We start from the raw sequence: 19,045 nt of genomic DNA on the forward strand, positions 1-19,045 counted from the left end.
TGACCTATACTATGCCTCATTTCAAAAGGCTTTACAGTGAATTATAGACACACAGTAGTAGACAAATAGCACATATCCATAAAATTGATAAGAATTGGCAGCCAAGTAGTAAAATTAAGCAAGCAGGGATGGCAAACCTACATGCACTCCAATCACAAAAATCTCATTGTACATATAATGGCACACAATTGCATACACACACTATTGATTCTCCAACTTTTTAAAATAAGTGATGGGTCACCTACATTAGGGTATGTGTTCTCTTAGTTCTGTTATAATATTTTAGGTTATCCTTTGTGTCTATATACATTTCCTGTAATATTTAGGAAAGTATTACATAATTTTTCTACTATCTACTTCCAAGTACAGCTTTTGAATTTATTATTTTATATATTTTTCTTGCCTTTTAATCAATAAGTTCTGCTTTTTATCTTTATTAATGCCCTATATATATTTTGTTGTGCTATGCTAATCTCTCTATTTCTTTTAGACTTAGTCCTTCAGTTAGAGAGATTTGGTGCTCACCACCAACTAGTCTCTTTCCCATGTTTTTTCCAGTTAATCCAGTTTCAAGAGGATTAAGAAGTATCTGCTCAAAACCATCTGTTGACTTTATATTTGAATAACAGTTTGGCTATTATCTTTTGAGTCACAATTTCTTTTGGGGGGGTGGGGATATGGGAATATTCAGGGATATCTAAGGTTAGTGTGTATTTTTCTTCTTATTAGTGAGTTAATCATTTTCCTCCCCAATAATATTTTTAAATTTTTTTATTGTTTAAAGTATTACATATAGTAGTATATAACTCATTTCCCCCTCCCCATAGACCTTCCCCCAACCTCCCCTACCCCCTGTCACATGCCCTCATCCCACGCCCCCAGTGTCTTGTGTCCATTGGTTGTGCTTACATGCATGCATACAAGTCCTTTGGTTGATCTCTTTCCCCCTCCCCAAAACTCCCCAGCCTTCCCGCTGTAATTTGAAGTCTGTTTGGTGCTTTACTGCCTCTGTATCTATCTTTTTGTTCATCAAGTTATAATGTTCTTTATTATCCATAAATGAGTGAGATCATGTAGTATTTTTCCTTCAAATGCACATCAGCAGATGTGTGGATTAGAAAACTATGATAAATCTACACAATGGAATACTATGCTGCTATAAAAAAAGAAGGAATTCCTACTATTTGCAGCAGCTTGGATGAAACTGGAGAGCACTATGCTAAGTGAAATAAGCCTCCCCAATAAATTTTGTTCAAAACTTATTACATTGAAAAAATAATCAGTGATTAAATAAGTCTTTATGATTCTGAAATAAACACAACTAATTGAGTGTCTTATATATGGTCTTTTCCTATATCCTATATTTTAGGGTAATTTGCAAATAGACCAAACAGCAGAACAACCAAACAACCAATCAAAGCATAATATGCTAATGACATTCTAAGGCTGCTCAACCGCTCACTATGCCATGCACTGACCACCAGGGGCAGATGCTTTGATCAGTTAGCTTGCTGCTGGGGTACGGCCGATTGGGACTGAATGAGATCTGAGAAAGTATTCTATAGTCAAACACAGTATTTTTGTATCAGAAGGTATTAATTCACACTAAATAGGCTAAAAAAATCTAAAACTAGATACATATCAATCCAGGTCAGATATTGCAATCAAAATGAGTTCAAGTCTGGTCAGGTTTTGCTATCAAGTAAGATTTTGGGGAAAAAAACCTCTCAGTTTGCAAGGCTTCTTTGTATTTTGGAGTTGCAATAAGCTTTTGAGGATTTTTACAGCCATTGGATATTTTCCCTCATAGGCTTTTGGAAAGCTCGCTATCTGCTGCATGGCTCTGAAATGAGAAGACGGTATTTAACGGTAAAGAAACAGAAAGCCATTTTAGTGCCAGACGTTTGATGCTGAAAAATCATATAAGCACTAAAAATGCTTAGAGGAAATGTTTTTGAATTTTAAAATATGATTGTTGGAACCAGGTTTCTAGTTCTTTTTTGTTGTTGTTCCCCTACAGAAAAAAAAGCCTGTGGATTTCTCAGTCAACCCCCAAGTAGATAAAACATTTCAGTTTTTTGACCACTCTCTGATGGAATCCATTAAACTGGGTGATACCAAAGTGCATGAATTCCTGAGGCTACTCGCTCTCTGCCACACTGTGATGTCAGAGGAAAACAGTGCAGGTAAGTGAAAGTGTGTCTAAGTGGTGAGCCTTGGTTTTTAAATCAGAACTGATATTTTTATTTAAAACGTTTGGAATTGGAAGGATTTTCTAATTAAAAATACAACTTTGGCCTAAACCAGTTTGGTTCAGTGGATAGAGCATTGGCCTGCAGACTGAAAGGTCCTAGGTTCGATTCTGGTCAAGGGCATGTACCTTGGTTGCAAGAACATCCCCAGCAGGGGGTGTGCAAGAGGCAGCTGATCCATGATTCTCTCTCATCGATGTTTCTAACTCTCTATCCCTCTCTCTTCCTCTCTGTAAAAAAATCAATAAAATATATTTTTAAAAAATACAACTTTGCATAGGGGCTTATCTACTACACTAGCTTTTCTTTATATTTATTTATAAAGAAAAATTATCTCTCAATTATTCACATACCCATTTAATAGATACAGATATCCAGTTATCTCTCAATTATTCACATACCCATTTAATAGATACAGATGACATCAGGTATATTGTCACAATGAATTTTCCCAGTAATGGGGGTAGATTTATACTGATAAAATAATGCTCTTATATAGTCCTCAGTATGAACAAGTCTTCACACTTAGTAAGATGGTTGTTTAGAAGCTCAGAGTTCCTAGAATAGAACAAAATCAGCGGGGCCACTTTGATATTAAAGTGATGAGATGGGTAGATAATGGTGTTAATGAATCAGCTTCTTATTCCAATCAAGCCCAAACTATTTTATTTGCAAGTTATTTTTCTTTCTACTACCAACTATTGACTAAGAAGTATCACCCAAGTAATTAAATTCAAAAGTGAAATACTGTATATATAGACTGTAGATTCTTTATATATATACTAGTGCTCTGGTGCACAGATTCATGCACATTGAGAGGAAATAAATTTGAAGGTGGCTGGTGGGGTGGGACTGGGTGAGACGGGCTGGACACACCCTGGAGCGAACCTCCCGCAGTCTCTCCCTAGCTGGCTGAACCTGGGTTGGCACCACAACTCGAAGGCCATCTGTGGCATGAATGGGATCCCTCTGGCAGGTGGGGTCCCTCTGCCTGGCCTATGGGGATCGGGCTGAAGCCAGCTCTTTAACATCCCCCGAGGGATCCCAGATTGTGAGAGGGAAGTTCTTGAGTGATGCACCCTGGAATCAAACTATCTCCTTCTGGTTCTGGGTGTATCACCAGAGACCACAGCTGCCAAGTCACCGCAGTTCAGCAGCTCTTGTGGTGAGCATCTGCCCCCTGGTGGCCATTGCACATCATAGCTACAGGTTGGATGATTGCTTAGCCTTTTATATATATAGATATGTGTGTGAGAGATATGTGTATCTATCTCTATCTCTATCTCTATCTCTATCTCTATCTCTATCTCTATCTCCATCTCTAATCTCTGCACACATACATTTGTGTATATTTTTTTTATTGGGACTACATTCAAGCCATAATTTTGTCCTTAGTGATTGACAATATTATAGATGTCATGCATTTTTCTACTCCTTTTATCCTCCCAACCCAACCCCTGCCCCATCTCAAGCCTTCACCACAATATTGTCTGTGTCCATGGGCTATGCATATATGTATATAAGTTCTTTGGTTAATTTCTTCCTATCTCCTCACCACCCCTCTCCTCAGAGATCTGTCAGTCTTGTCGGGGTTCTTGTCCCATCATTAAGAAGGGGCACAGCAATCTGGAGAAAGGAGCTGATGTGTAGATTCAATAAAGAGTCCAAAGACAAAAGATAGTTTTGAAAGGCATTGGGGGTCAGAGGAGCTTTAGCTAAAGGAGCTAAAGACTACCTCTTGACTCAAGACCCAGTGCTTTTTATTAACATAATTTGCCCTAAGGCAAGGTGGAGATAATACACTTCAAAGAGTAGGGTTTCAAAGGGTAGGGTTTACAGAAGCATTGTCAGATTGGGGAATAGTCTCCAGCTGTTCAGGTGTTTGGCCAACAGGAGGCAATAACATGTAGACTAAGATGTCCTGAGCTGTCTGGCAGATAGCAATCTTATTCAGGTTTGGGGGAGATGCTTTTTAGCCATTCCAACAGGTAAACTACATTTGTGGCTCAGCCCTTGTTGAGCCCCCCAAGTTCACCAACCTTTTGATGAAACTCTTGTAATTATGACATGTTGGAATTGGTTCCCAGCATAGTCTGTTCCATGCATCCATGCCTCTGGACCTATATTCTCTATGTCTTTTAACACATCTCTCATTTTTCCATTCCTTTATCTCTCTGGGATGTATTCTGGGGTTTTCTTAATTTTTTTCAGCACACTAACTCTTTCTCTGATTGTATCTAACCTGTAGTTTCTTAATTTTTAATTTCTATAAAACCTTTAATACTTTTTCACATCTGCTTAATTTCGTGCCTCTTTTTTATGTCTTAAAATCTATTAAATATTTGTAATGTGCTATTTTTAATAATTCCAATATAGGGGTAACCAATGGTAACTTTTGGTGTGAATCATTTCACCTATTCCAGTTACAGATAGTAGATGGTTTATTTGTTTTTAATGAAAAGGAATCACAGTATATACATTAATATACTGCTTGTTTTCTTAACAATTTACGTTGGCCACCACTATAAATCAGTAAATGTGGATCTAGCTCTGTCTACTTTTTCTAATTGATTTTTACCTACAAAGATAACATACTAAATTTATATAGGAAGGCTTACTTTATAATACTATTTTTCTAAAGTGCATTGCCTTATTTTGTGTTATTTTTTTTCATTATTTCTCTCTCTTACCCTCACCCCAACACATACATATTACCAGAGGCCAAGGATTAACATCTGGTTTGGTTCCTTAAATTTTAGGGAATTTCTTATATACCTTCTCATAGAAAGGTCTTTAGTGGCTGACTGAAGTGGAATTTGAAATATGTGCTCCATTATTCTTTGACTGTGTGATTGTGCAAAAACCATAACCTCTCCAATCATAACCCCGATATTCAAGGCTTGCCACGAGGATTATGTGAGTTAATAGATATTAAGTGTTTTAGCTGATGAAACTTTCACGGTACATTTCTTGTTACTGAAAATTCAAAGGTATGGTCTCTTCCTTAAGATACTTGCAGCATAGTGGAGAGGCACACTCAGCAACAACTATCTTTTAAGATAAGATGACACAAGTTACACTAGTAGTATGCATAGCTCACAGGATAAACACCTGCTCTAGCTGGTATGTGAGTAGAAAATGTCTGATTTCTAGAGCTGTCATTTGAGCTGAGTGCTGAAGAATGAGTTGAAGTTGGTATTGGAATTCTATGAATGTTAAGCTATTCTTTTTAGTATTCATACATTTATTTATTTTCCTTTTTCAAAATACCCTTTCTTGATTGTTGTTTAATCCACTTTTTTCCCCCCTCTTAGGACAGCTGATTTATCAAGTTCAATCGCCTGATGAAGGGGCTCTCGTGACTGCCGCAAGAAATTTTGGTTTTATTTTTAAGTCTCGGACCCCAGAGACAATAACAATAGAAGAATTGGGAACACTAGTTACTTACCAATTGCTTGCCTTTTTGGATTTCAACAATGTCAGGAAAAGGATGTCTGTCATAGGTGCGGTTGGTAGCTGAGATTATTTTTGAGCTTTGCTATGGTTATATTGATGCTTCTCATGGATAATTTGCTCTTGATTATGTGCTCAGAGTTGTGATATTTTTGTAGCTTTGTGAACTTCTATCATCTTCAACTTAACCTGGACACTGTGTAATAAGCATAACTAACATTTAACAAATACTCATTATGTGTCTACCACTGTTCTAAATACTCTACATGATTGAACAGATTTGTCACAAAACCCTAGAAGATACATACCATATTTTAACGACCATTTTAATTGAGTAACTTGACCTAGATCACATAGCTTGAAGTGGAATATCTGGGGTTTAAATCTAGGAGTTCTGACTGCCAAGGATCTTCATTTCATCACTACACACGCTCAGGATGAATTCCTGAATTCCTTGGCACCTGCTAGTTATCGTTGATATTGTCGTTTTGTGAACACCATTATTAGCCTCTCGTTATCACTCATTGACTCTCTTTTCTGGATTACTGGAGATGATCACCTAAAATTATATTTGATACCACAACAAAGGATGATTTTTAAACTGTGCTAATCCTCAGTGCTGCCTCAGTGTCCCTCTCATTTGCACTTTGCTCCTCTTTCCAGTCCTTCCAACAGGTGTTCTAAGCCTTTGCCCTTCCCTCAAGTCCTCAGATTTGTCATGATCTCCTTCACTCTTAGAAACAAAATTCATCTTCTATTTCTCTAAAGAATAGAAAAAAATATAGAGGCCTTCTGAGATGTGCACCATCAACTTATATGTTTCCCTATCCTTCTCCTTCATCCCCAAGTTGTAACTGTACTCATTCCCCCCGCCCCCCCCCCCCCCCCCCCCCCCCCCCGCCAGCTCCCGACTCAGAGAAAAATTGCTCTTGTTCCTTTCAAAGCTGAAGGTTCTATCTGGTCCCCTCCCTTCCTTCATCAACTCCTTCCCTCCCTCAACTCCCTCTCTCCCATCCTCAACTCCCTCCCTCCCTTGCTGCTTCCTTCCCTCCTTCCTTATGTCTTTGATTTTTTCTTTATCACTGGCTTCTTACTTCAGCCCACAACTCTGTAATTATCCTATTTCCTTAAAGTTATTGTTCATGCTGATTTCTACTGATTTTGCCACCCCATTTTTCTTCCATCATGGTTTAATTTTTCAAGGTCAATTTTTTCTCTTCACCTTTATTTCTCTTTTCAGCCTATTAGGGTGAGCTTCTGTTTCCACTACTCAAGAAGAATGCTTTCTGAGGTTTTCAATCACCTCATCGCTTCTCCATGCAGTTATCTTCTTTATCTATCTATCTATCTATCTATCTATCTATCTATCTATCTATCTATCTATCATCTATCTATTTATCATCTATCATCTATCTATCATCTATCTCCTATCATTTATCTAATCATCTATGGATCTATCTGCCTACTTACCTACCTACCCATTGATTTCTTTAAACTTACTAATACTGAGCCTGTTGACCTTCTTCTCTTAACTTTCCTCTTTTGGCCTCTGTGACCTCACTGACTCCTGGGTCTCCTTTTGTTCTGTCTTTTCTTTCTCTAACTCCTTTGCTGACTACTCTCCATCCCATTCTTCAATATTGTCCTTTTCTCTTCTTACTTCCTGGGCTCCTCTTAGATAATCTTGACCACTCACAGTCATATATTGCCTATATTCCATGTCCTTCCTGTACAGTTCTTTAGCTTTAGTCTCTTTCGGAAGTCCACACACATACTTAGTTTTTTCCTGGATTCTGCCAATGGGTTATACTATGGTTACCTCAAATGTTATATGTTTAATATAGATCTTTCTTTCACAGGTGTTGCTTTTTCTATAGCCTTTATTAAAATTGCTAACAATCACTTTTTACTGTATTCCTATGAGTAAATGGAGCACTTTAAAATGAACTATTAAATTCTTGTAATAATATGTTACCTCATTTAGGAGATGAGGAAATTAAAGGTCAAAGATTTTAAGTCACTTACCAAAGATTGTCCCACATCTGTCACATGACTTCTCATACAGCTGGTAAGATGCAGAGCAAATAATTGAACTCAGGTCTATCTTTCTCCAAAGTCTGTTCTCTTAACCTCTATTTTAACTCACTTGCTTTTGACAGCTCATCTCTTTTATGCCCCTAGGTTAGTGGTTCTCTAACTTTACCTCCCATCAGAACCACCAGGAAAGCTTGTGAAAACACAGATTGCTGGGCCTCAGGCCCAGAGTTTCTATCTCAGGAGGTTTGGGGTGGGGCCTAACCATTTATTAGTACATGTCTAACAAGCTCCTGCATTATGCCAACACTGATACTGCTGGTCAGGGGACCATAGTTTGGGGACCACTTTCCTGGAATGATAGATCATCAAATACTACTCCTTATGTTCCCAAGAGCTATGAGGAGCATTTCTGAAACCTATGTCCTTCTTTGCTACCCTCTCCACTCAGGCCTCAGCATCTCTTGCCTTATTTTCAGAGTCCTCAGTAGTCACCGTGTTTCTTTTTAAAATTAGCCTCAAAACCCCTTTTTATTGTAAAAGCCTTCTTTCCTTTTCCCTTACTTTCCAGGACCATGGCTTTAGTTAAGTCTCTCATCACTGCTTTCTTGCATTCGTATTAAAACATTGGGCTGATTTTGCCATAACTCTCTTAAAAAACCTTGATGGCTTCATAGAATTTAAAGGATAAAGTCCTTAGGATGTCATTCCAGATTATTTGCAATCTGACTGCAATCTGATTTTTTCCCACTTCTCCAAATGTTATGCTCCAACTCATTAGACTTCACCATTCCTGGCATGCACTGTGCACTTTCACAACTTTTGTGTGTGCTCTTTCCCTTGCCTAAGAACTCTCCTTTTCTCTACTTCTTTCTTAAAAAACTCCTACTCACCTGGTAATGTCCAGTTCAAATGCTACCTCTTCTCTCGATTCTTTTCCTACTTTCCAAATAACTGTATTCTCCTTTGTTAACCTGAACTCCTTGTTCATAACATGAGTGCGATACCAGTCACATGAAAGTCATGACTTTCCCAGTTGTTGGGGTGTATACCACCTGAAGGCAGGTGCTATGCATTAATTTTGACTTAGTCTTCTTTTTTTAAATACTATTCTTTAAAAAATACTTTTATTGATTTTTAGAGAGAGAGGAAGGGAAAGGGAGAGAGAGAAACATCAATATGAGACCAAAACATCATTGGGCTGCCTCCTGCATGCCCCCTACTGGAGATTGAGCCTGTAACCCAGGCATATGCTTTGATCTGGTTTCAAACCAGCAACCTTTTTGTGCAACCACTGAGCAACATCGGCCAGGGCATGCCTTAGTCTTAAACTGCCCAGAGCCAAGCATAGAGCTTAGCACACAGTAGGTTTTCTATAAATGTATGTTAAATAAAACATAACCCAATACTTTGTAACTTATGGATATCCCGATCCTCATATTAAATCACTTTCTACTGTGGAAAACCTATGTGTTTATGTAATTGTAGGGTTTTTGGTCTTTATTGGAAACTAGCCCTAGAAGATTGCTCTCAGTAGGTGAAAACTAAACATCATCTGAGAATGTTTATTTTTATATTTTTAACAACAGGTTATAGGCAGTTATCATTGATGTTGCCAATGAGAACAGATGCTGTTGCTTTTTTTCTTTTCTTTTTTTAAAATTTATTGATTAAGGTATCAAATATTTGTCTTCAAGCCCCCATTCCAGTCCCCCACCTCTCCCCCCACATTCCCCCACCTCCCTGTTGTCCTTGTCCACTGGTTAGGCTCATATGTATGCACACAAGTCCTTTGGTTGATCTCTCTTTTATCCCCACCCTCCCTCTGAGGTCCAACAGTCTGACCCGTGTCTCCTTATCTCTGGGTCTGTTCTTGTTCATCAGTCTATGTTGTTCACCATTTCCCCTAGATGAGTGAGATCATGTCCTTCTGGAAATATACTTATAAGAATCGAAAATGAGACAAGCAATAATGGTTATGCTGAAAGGCAAATTAATCAGTCTGTAGTGAATTTCTTTCTGGGCCAGCAGTTCTTTTGAGATCCAATTTCAATGTCAAACAGTTCCTTCAGATGCTGCTGCTTTAAGTGTCAACCTAATGTGGTATCAGTGGGAGCTATCTTCTATTTACAGCTTCAGGGGAGGTGTTGTTGATATTGGGTTGGCCCAGAATTGGCTCTGAGGGTGTTGACAAAAACCTAAGATTGCTACACAGGGAAACTTTTGGCTTTTCTCCAGGATCAGTCACCATTGCAGGCTGTGGAGAAATCACAGCCTAACCACAAACATCAGATGTTTGCCTTAATGGATCCCATATGAAGAAAGGTAATGTTCCACCACAGAATGCATGGAGGCCTGAGGGCTTTGTTTTGGTTCTGTGTGGCTTTTAATCTGGCGGACTTTGAAAGAGAGACTGCAAAGGGTACAAAAGTCTCTGTTTGATAACAAGGCAAAAACAATGCCAGTCTCATGGTTGTCACATGGCTTGGTCTGTGGGGAAAACACCCTGATGTGAAGTGAAGGCTCAGACATTTGCTATGTTTCGCCTCCTCTTCCTCCTCCTTTTACTCTTTTTTCTTCTTTGTTCTCCTTCCTTTTCCTTCTCTTATGTTCTTTCCCTTCTCCTCCTCTTCCTCACTCTTTTTCTTCTCCCCCCTTTTGCCTATCATTTGTTGAACCACAAATGTGTACCAGTAGTACTTTCATTCTGGAGCAAGACCCCTGATTTAATTTAGGGATATGTAAATAAAAATTGATTTCTATAGAGACTTATGCCAGAGGGTTTAGGATCTACTATATTGATAAACATATAAATCTCATTATATAGTTTTAGAAGCAGGAATTCAACTAATTATGTAAATAAAAACACAGAGATAAAGTTCAAAGACAGTTATAATAGAGGCTAGTGGCAAGTAGTTATTAACGAAGAATACATTATAATAGCTCTTTGAAAAGCCCTTATTTAAGGGTTGCTCAACTCTAAACTGTTCAATGCTTATCAGTAAGAATCACATTGCCATGTCAGGCCTTTCTCAGTGTGAATGTATGAACAGCCACCCAACTGAGATGCAAAGCAGAATTATTGATCACCCTTCACAGTGCTGCTATTGCATTGACTCTTACAGCATAAGCCTGTAACTGTTTCTGACCTTTGTCTTTCCTTTATGTCACAAAGCCATAGCTGCTGCTCTCAATAAATTTCACATCATTATAATTCAACTCAATTACACAAATGTTTATTAAGTGCTTACCATGTTTCAGGGACTTGAAGCTAAAGAGAAGGTGGAATTAAAACATGTTCTGTGTGGTAGCATGGAGGAGAAGATGGCAAAGCAGGGCAGGAAACAGGCTGGAAAAGGGCAGCTCTGGATGGCCCCTGAGTATGCTATGTTAAGGAATCACACCTCATCTAAGGTTAGAGGGAAGCTGTTGCAGGACTCTAAGCATTAGTGGGAAGATGATTCTGTCTGGATAACAGAAGAGTCTGGGAAAAGCAGGACTGGAAAGAGTAAAACCATGTAGGTTAATGTGATAATCTAGGCAAGAGAGAAATTCATGACTTCAGTTGGATGTATGGGTGTGAAGGAGGGTAGCTGAATGTTGGCCAGATATCTGATCTGGAGGCTAAGTGAACAAGGACTCTGGCTATTGAATCTGGGGGCAAAGGAGCAGTAGCTAGTTATTGAAGGAAGATAATGTGTCCATTAGAGGGGCCAATGCTGAGTTAGGAGACAGCATCAGAAAGTTGTACAGCTGAAAAGGACCTTAGAAGTTATATATTTTTTAATAAAATGTCTCCTTTTTCACATATAGGAACTGAGACAAAAAGATGTTAAGGAATTTATGCAAATCATATTTGTGATTTCCCTAGACATGTGGTTCTCAATGTGTTGTCTGGGGAACCCTAGGAAACCTGGAGTGTTTTTTAGAGGATGCACAAGGACAAAACTCCAATAATAATACTACTAATGTCTTTTTCATTCTTTCTGTACTGAGTATACTGTGGAATTTTACAAAGACCACAAACTGTGTAATATCACAACAGATTGAATGTAAAGCAGATATGAAAATCCAACTGTCTCCTATTAGACCAGACATTAAAGGGACCTATAACCATGTAACAATGCACTCCCAAACTAAATTTTATTGTTCTGGAAAAATATAGTTCTAGTTCATAAAAATGTTATTTATGTAATAGGTTTATTATTATAATAATGATCATTATAGTAATATAGTGTTATAAGACTATTTATATAATAAAATTTATCAGTTTTAATTTCTAGCATGGTAAATATTGATAGAACCCATATTAAAAGCTCTTTGAAATCTTTATGAAGTTTTAAGAGGGAAAAGGGGTTTTGAGACCCAAAAGTTTGAGAACAGATGTCCTATTCTCGACTATCAAAAATGGTCACAGGGAAGTCCCACTGGCAAAGCTTTGCTTTCATAGCTCTGGTGATGCGAGGAAGAAATTATTTGGGAAATGATCAAACTGGATTATTATAAAAGTAAGAGGAAGCCTTTGCTAGGATTAAATGCTCCTCCCCCCACTTGAACAATGAGATAAATTGCATATATATTTTCTCTCTTTCCCTCTAATGTGGGCAATTAAAGCAAGAGTATAACAAAACTGCATGAGTTATGGCAACTAGAAAATCTGACCAAGGATCTTAGAAGAGCTGATGAACTTAGCCAGACAAGTCTCGGTACAGAATCATTTCCAGGGTGCATTAGATCTATCCAAGCCAGGGGGAAACTGGAACTGATTAATGTCAACTAAGTATATAAAAATAATTTATTATACAATGATCTTTGTATTTTTTTTAAATCAAGTTGCAAATTTTGAGTCCTATTAAATTAATAGTAATCCATATTTATGTTCATTTGTTTTGAGGCATTCTCTCTTTAGGGGAAAGGTATCATTGAGTGGAAAGCATGTATAGTCTATGGCTCGATGAAGCTTGTGAGGGTCAGTGTGTTCAGATCATGAAGTTGTGACCCAGGCAGTTGTCGACTTAAACTGTAAGCAGTTCCTGGAAAGAAATACATTGCCATGCCATTCAATCATTCATTTTTTTTTTCATTTAGTAAATAACAAAGTGCCTCGTATGTGCCAAGATGTAAAGCTAAGCCTACAAAGGTAGGCCAAGTATTCTGCAGTTTAAAAACAGACTTGTCTGACGGTAACATGTGGGACATCAGAGGGAGGATTGGGTATTGGAGATGAGGGGAGCCCAGTGAAGACTGTCCTTCCCAAACCTGGGGGCAGGTTAAAAACCCAGCCATCCTAATAACGACTTCCAGTGGGAAGAAGGTAGAAACCTCGGTTTTGAAAGCCCCCTGTGAAGCATCCTTACAGCTAGGATTGTGACTCAGGAATGAACCGCCAAGAATGAAAGGGCTTTTCCAAGGAGTAAAGGGGTAAAGAAATATGTTAGCAAGGGCTGAGAACTAATGCATAAAACATTGGTTTGAATGGCCTGAATTCCATATGGAGATCATTTGGCATAACACTGACAGTTAGTTGATTCCTACTGTGGGTCTTAAATTTCACACCAGGAGAGAGGAAATTAAGCTCCCAATTCTGCTAAATACAGGCTTAATTTAAATGTACCAAGCCTTCGGAAACAGTAAGGAAGGAAAATAGGAAGGCCATACACATCAGAACAAAAACACTCATTTCTGAGTTAGGGAAATCAAAGGATTCCAATGAATGAAATATTTCTAAGTTAATAAAACAGGAATAAAGCCAAGCAACTTAGATAGTGACCTTCTAACCATAGACACTGAATATTTTACTACTGGCTGAAACATGGACATTTCCAAATTGCCTGGGTGGAACCCTGGGAGAGCCTTGGTTTGACAGATTTTATTGATTATAACCTACTTTCCAAACTTTTTTTTTTCTTTTCAGTTAGGAACCCGGAAGGACAGATAAAGCTTTATTCCAAAGGAGCAGACACGATTTTGTTTGAAAAACTTCATCTGTCCAACGAAGACCTTCTGGCATTGACGTCAGACCATATCAGTGTAAGTGCCTCTGTTTTAAGGTTAGCACAATGGCCCTTTGGCCACTTGTTATGGTTAGGTCTTGTTTTAAAAATATCAGCTAAACGATCTGACTTCTGAAATAAAAAACATGTGGAGAGTGGTTCCACAGGAAACTGCCAGTGAATGTCTGGAAACTGGCACGTGGCCCCACCTCCTGCCCCGCTGAGAGTCTGGTTGGTCTCATCACAGGTGGATTAACACACAGCAGCTGAGAAGTAGCCCTGGAATGTGGGCTCCCTACCTCCAGCCAGGAGAAGGCTCAGACACTGGCTCTAACTCCCCCGAAGTTGAGGGCTGCTCCCCATGGGAGACTGGGCTGGTTCAGGGAAGCAAAGCTGGACAATTGCTTTCACCTGAGTTCCATTGTGTCTGGCACCAACAGAATCTCTTACGATAATCATCAGTGAAAAGCTTAGGGTTGTGTTTACAGGGTGAGGGGAAAATAGTCTCTGTAGCCAATTTTCTCTTCCAGGGGTCTTTTTATTGAGGACATAAATCATGATGAGTCACTTATGTTCCCTGGGTTGAAATTACCAATTGCATACATTCTGAAACTATGCATTATTTCTTTCCAAAGGTTTTCTGGAGAGCAGGGTGATCTTTGACAAACTTTTTTTTTTTTTTTTTAAGAAAGTAAGATTCTATGAATTAAATATGAGCATTACCTAGTTTAAACCCAAGGTTCAAGTGTCTCTCTAGTATTTTCTTGAGGTTCTGTTTAACCCAGTATGAACTTAATGGGCAACTGGCCAAAACTCTCATTTCCTCCTTGGTTTCTCTCCTTTAAACAATCATTGAGGATTCATGTTCTTTGTCAAGTCCTATATTTTATACAAAACATTCCCTGAATCTTTAGAAAACAAACAAACGAAATGGATTTAAAAAACCCCAAAAACCTCTACTTGACTCAAAGTTTAAAAAATGATGGTTTAGTAATATTGGGTACAAACATAGCTATTGTTTTTGTCTTTCCAATAGAGGATTCTTGATTTTCTTTTAATCTCTTCCAGAAGGCTGGCATGGTCTTTTTAATTTTTTTTTATGAGAACAACATTAGAATCATAAGTATCTAATTTTTGTCATTGCTCAAACACTAAGGCCCTAGATTTTTGTACGTTCGTCTTTCATACTAAAATATAGGAAGCCTAATTTGGCCTTTTTACATTTCTAGGCAAAAGAAAACTTTTTCAGGTAATATCAATTTGATTTGTTCTTTGCTTTCATTCACTTTATTCATTTAGACTTTCAAATTCTGAGGTTTTTAAATTTATATTTAATTATTGATTCTGAATTGTTTAATGGTAGGAAACAACCTTGCTTAAATGCTCATTTAGGATTCAATTTGTGTTTCATGTACTAATTAAATAACTTAAATCATCTGTCCCCTTTTGTAATGTCTTCTTAGAGTTGATTCACTATTGTACAGAACAGAGAGGAATGCCCAGGGGGTTACAAGTTAAAGGCAAAGAAATGTTTGTGTGAATTAAGAGGATAAAAGATGGTTATAACACAGTGGCTCCACGTTCTGATCAGTAGGGGACCCAGCGGTGGTCCTGGAAGGCAGGGCTTGTAAATGTGATTGTAATATCCAAACTGCTACCGAATGCCTATAAGATAAATTTGGAGAAATTTTCTCATGGTCTCTCTGGGCAGTCTGAACTGACTTTTTCTTTCCATTAATCTTACAATGTGTCACAGTTTAACTTGTGTATATGATCACAAACCTTTGTGTGTTGTGTAAGCCAAAGCACATAGAGAAGGTATGTTCAATGGCAATGCCAAAAGCATAGGAATAGCTATAAAATCGCTTATAGTATACAGGCCCGTAAAATGACCACTAGGCAAAGTGGGAGGTTTACAGCATTTCCCCAAAGCAATCACATGTTTCTTGCCACTGTGACTGTGGGAGACACTTAGCAACTACCAGTCTCCTAATTTGAAATGTTTCCTTATTAGAAGGATAGAGCACCAGAAGTATCATTTAAGATTGTCAGTTTACTGAGACATGAAAGTAAAAGCATAATTCTCTTATTAATTTGAACTTTTATTAAATACTAACTCCATAGGAAACAGTTTCATAAAAAATAATTTAAAAAAACTAACCTGACATTATGGTGTCTTTAAAGTTTTAAATCATTTTATTATATATGTCCTATATAATAAAGAGGTAATATGCAAATTGACCATCACCCCAACACACAAGATGGCTATCCCCATGTGGTCAAAGATGGCTGCCCCCATGTAGACACAAGATGGCTGCCACAAGATGGCCAGCAGGGGTTGGCAGTTGTGGGCCATCATGCCAGTAGGGGAGGGCAGTTTGGAGGGACCAGGCCTGCAAGGGAGGGCAGTTAGGGGTGATCAGACCTGCAAGGGAGGGCAGTCAGGGGTGATCGATCAGGCCTGAAAGGGAGGGCAGTTGGGGGTGACCAGGAGAGTAGGAGAGAGCAGTGAGGGGCAACCAGGCTGGCAGGGGAGGGCAGTGAGGGTTGATCAGACTGGCAGGGGAGGGCAGTTAGGGGCAACCAGGACTGCAGGGGAGGGCAGTTGGGGGTGACCAGGCTGGCAGGGGAGGGAAGTTAGGGCAAATTGGGCTGGCAAGGGAGCAGTTAGGTGTCAATTAGGCTGGCAGAGGAGTGGTTAAGGGGGTAATCAGGCTGACAGGCAGAAGCCATTAGGGACAATCAGGCAGATAGGCAGGCAAACGGTTGGGAACCAGCAGTCCTGGATTGTGAGAGGGCAGTCAGACATCCCTTGAGGGTCCCAGATTGGAGAGGGTGCAGGCTGGGCTGAGGGACCTTCCTGCCCCCCTACCCCTGCACGAATTTTGTGCACCGGGCCTCTAATACACACACACACGCAGATATATATATATATATATATATATATATATATATATATATATATATATATATATATATAGAGAGAGAGAGAGAGAGAGAGAGAGAGAGAGAGAGAGAGAGAGAGAGGAAGAGATTTTTTTTTTTTTTTTTAAATACAGGAGATCTAGAATGAAAAATCAGCCTTCTCTTCTATTCCTACTTCCCAGAAGCAAACATTTATATTGACTTTCTGCCTTTCTCTCCCTGAGGGGTTTTTATTATTACATAATATTAATTAATAGGCTTAAACTTCTATTACCTGACTAACATCTATTTATTCACCTATTATTGTCTTTTAACTTCTTATTATGAAAATTTTAAGCACAAACAAAAATAGGACTGAGCTAATTTTAGTCATAGCTATATTATTAGGGGGATGTGACAAGATTTTAGTGAGCTGTCATCCTACAATCTCTTCAGAGAGCCCCTGGCTTTGATATGAGAGCTATGGCTCCTCCAAGCGTCATTTTCTTTCCACTAACAGCTGAGTGACCTGGCCATGAAACAGGCCGGGTTCCTCTCATTGCCAGGAGTGCTTCTTGCAAGCAGAGAATAGTTTGGAAACCAATACATGTTGGTTGAAATGGATATCTCAAGTCATCGGCATCATTGATCACTCTCAACTAGGTCACTGCAGCAGGCGTTTTAGATATTTTTTAGGGGAAACACTAGCTCCCCTGAATGTTTTAACCCAATGGAAATAAAATTCAAAATGCAAACATTGTCTCATATTTTCAAAGAGATTAAAAAATTGGGAGTCAAGATGGCCAAGTTATGCTCTTGATACAAAGTGAATTTGAGTGCAAAACTTCTTACCCATTATTGTTATTGTTCTTGCTGTGATTATTGCTTTGAGGTGGTTCTTAAAACAATGTCTGCTCTGTCAGGAATTTGCAGGGGAAGGTCTTCGAACCCTGGCCATTGCATACAGAGATCTGGATGATAAGTACTTTAAAGAGTGGAATAAGATGCTTGAAGATGCAAATGCCGCCACTGATGAGAGAGAGGAACGGATAGCTGGGCTGTATGAAGAAATTGAACGGGATTTGATGGTATGAGTTTAGAAGCATGATAGTTGTGTTTATAGACAGGACAGTTTGTGTTTAGAGATCTAGGATAGGAATAATCCATTGGTTAAATCATCTTGCATACAGCGGATATTACTTTTTCAAACATTGAATCATGTGTTACATATTGGCTTTGAGTTTGGCATGTGTGAGAGCCTAGAGCAGTGGTTGGCAAATTCATTAGTCAACAGAGACAAATATCAATAGTACAACGATTGAAATTTCTTTTGAGAGCCAATTTCTTAAACCTAAACTTCTTCTAATGCCACTTCTTCAAAATAGACTTACCCAGGCCATGGTATTTTGTGGAAGAGCCACACTCAAGGAGCCAAAGAGCCGCATGAGCCTAAAGGATTATTTTTTAATAATTTTTTTTTGCCGACCACAGGCCTAAAGGATTATTTCAATTAGTTGTAGCTTATGTAATTGGAAGTCCCCTAGAGTGGACGATAGCAGACTTCCTATTGTTTGTCAAACCTCTGGTATGTCATTGATGTTATTTTTCCCCCTCACTGCTTTATGACCTATCTTTCTAGGGCAGGAAACTTGCCAGGAAAAGTGGGAAGTTTTATATCTTAGATTATGATGATATCTTTGCTGCCCAGAGTATGAGAGTATCATTTATTCTAGAAACTACTCTTCCCTGAGGCCCTAGGGGCCAGGAAGCAGCTGGGGAGTTCTTAAGTCTTTACAAGCCCAAATGGCTTCTGATTATTTGTGCTAACAGGATCTCTGCCAGTAATTGATGTTCCTATTAGTTGGCTTGATTAGAGAAACTCCTCTTGGGTCCTTCCCAACCCACCTCTGCACATAATAGTATGTTTACTATATCAATGCATCATCCTTTTTGCCTTCAATTCCTGTTCTTGACCTCTGAACTCTGTGATTGCAAGCCACAAGTGTTATGAATATTGTTTGGATGCATTAACATAAGATATTCTCTTTTTTCAACAAAGCTTCTAGGTGCCACTGCTGTAGAAGACAAGTTACAAGAGGGTGTTATTGAAACGGTTTTAAGTTTATCACTAGCCAATATTAAGATCTGGGTCCTAACAGGAGACAAACAAGGTAATTTTAAAACAGATAATGATCTTTTGAAGAGAGGGCAATAATTTATATGGTAAAATTTTAACTATTCAGAAAGTTTAGTTAGTTAGATATGTGCCCAGTTCTCTATTTAGGAAATAGCTGAAATACAAATAGGAAAGTTAATATAAGAACTTACTATTTAAAGATAAAAACAAATTATGAAAATATTTGCTAGAGTATACCCTGGGTTCTGTTGAATTTCAGCTCAACTCACTCC

At 38.5% G+C, this 19,045-nt stretch overlaps 1 protein-coding gene across 6 annotated transcripts in view; it reads left to right on the plus strand.

Moving 5' to 3' along the window:
• ATP8B4 (ATPase phospholipid transporting 8B4 (putative)) overlaps positions 1–19,045 on the plus strand; it is a 229,102-nt gene that overhangs the window by 148,420 nt on the left and 61,637 nt on the right. For all 6 annotated transcript variants that reach the window (XM_036442585.2, XM_036442537.1, XM_036442619.2 and 3 more), the window contains 5 exons: positions 2,021–2,186; positions 5,567–5,755; positions 13,654–13,769; positions 17,560–17,724; positions 18,696–18,807. In XM_036442585.2, coding sequence (XP_036298478.1) covers positions 2,021–2,186; positions 5,567–5,755; positions 13,654–13,769; positions 17,560–17,724; positions 18,696–18,807 — 748 coding nt within the window. The remainder of the gene's footprint in view (positions 1–2,020; positions 2,187–5,566; positions 5,756–13,653; positions 13,770–17,559; positions 17,725–18,695; positions 18,808–19,045) is intronic.

Source organism: Pipistrellus kuhlii, unplaced genomic scaffold, assembly GCF_014108245.1.
Source record: "Pipistrellus kuhlii isolate mPipKuh1 unplaced genomic scaffold, mPipKuh1.p scaffold_m20_p_1, whole genome shotgun sequence".
In the NCBI taxonomy this organism is placed as follows: Eukaryota; Metazoa; Chordata; class Mammalia; order Chiroptera; family Vespertilionidae; genus Pipistrellus; species Pipistrellus kuhlii.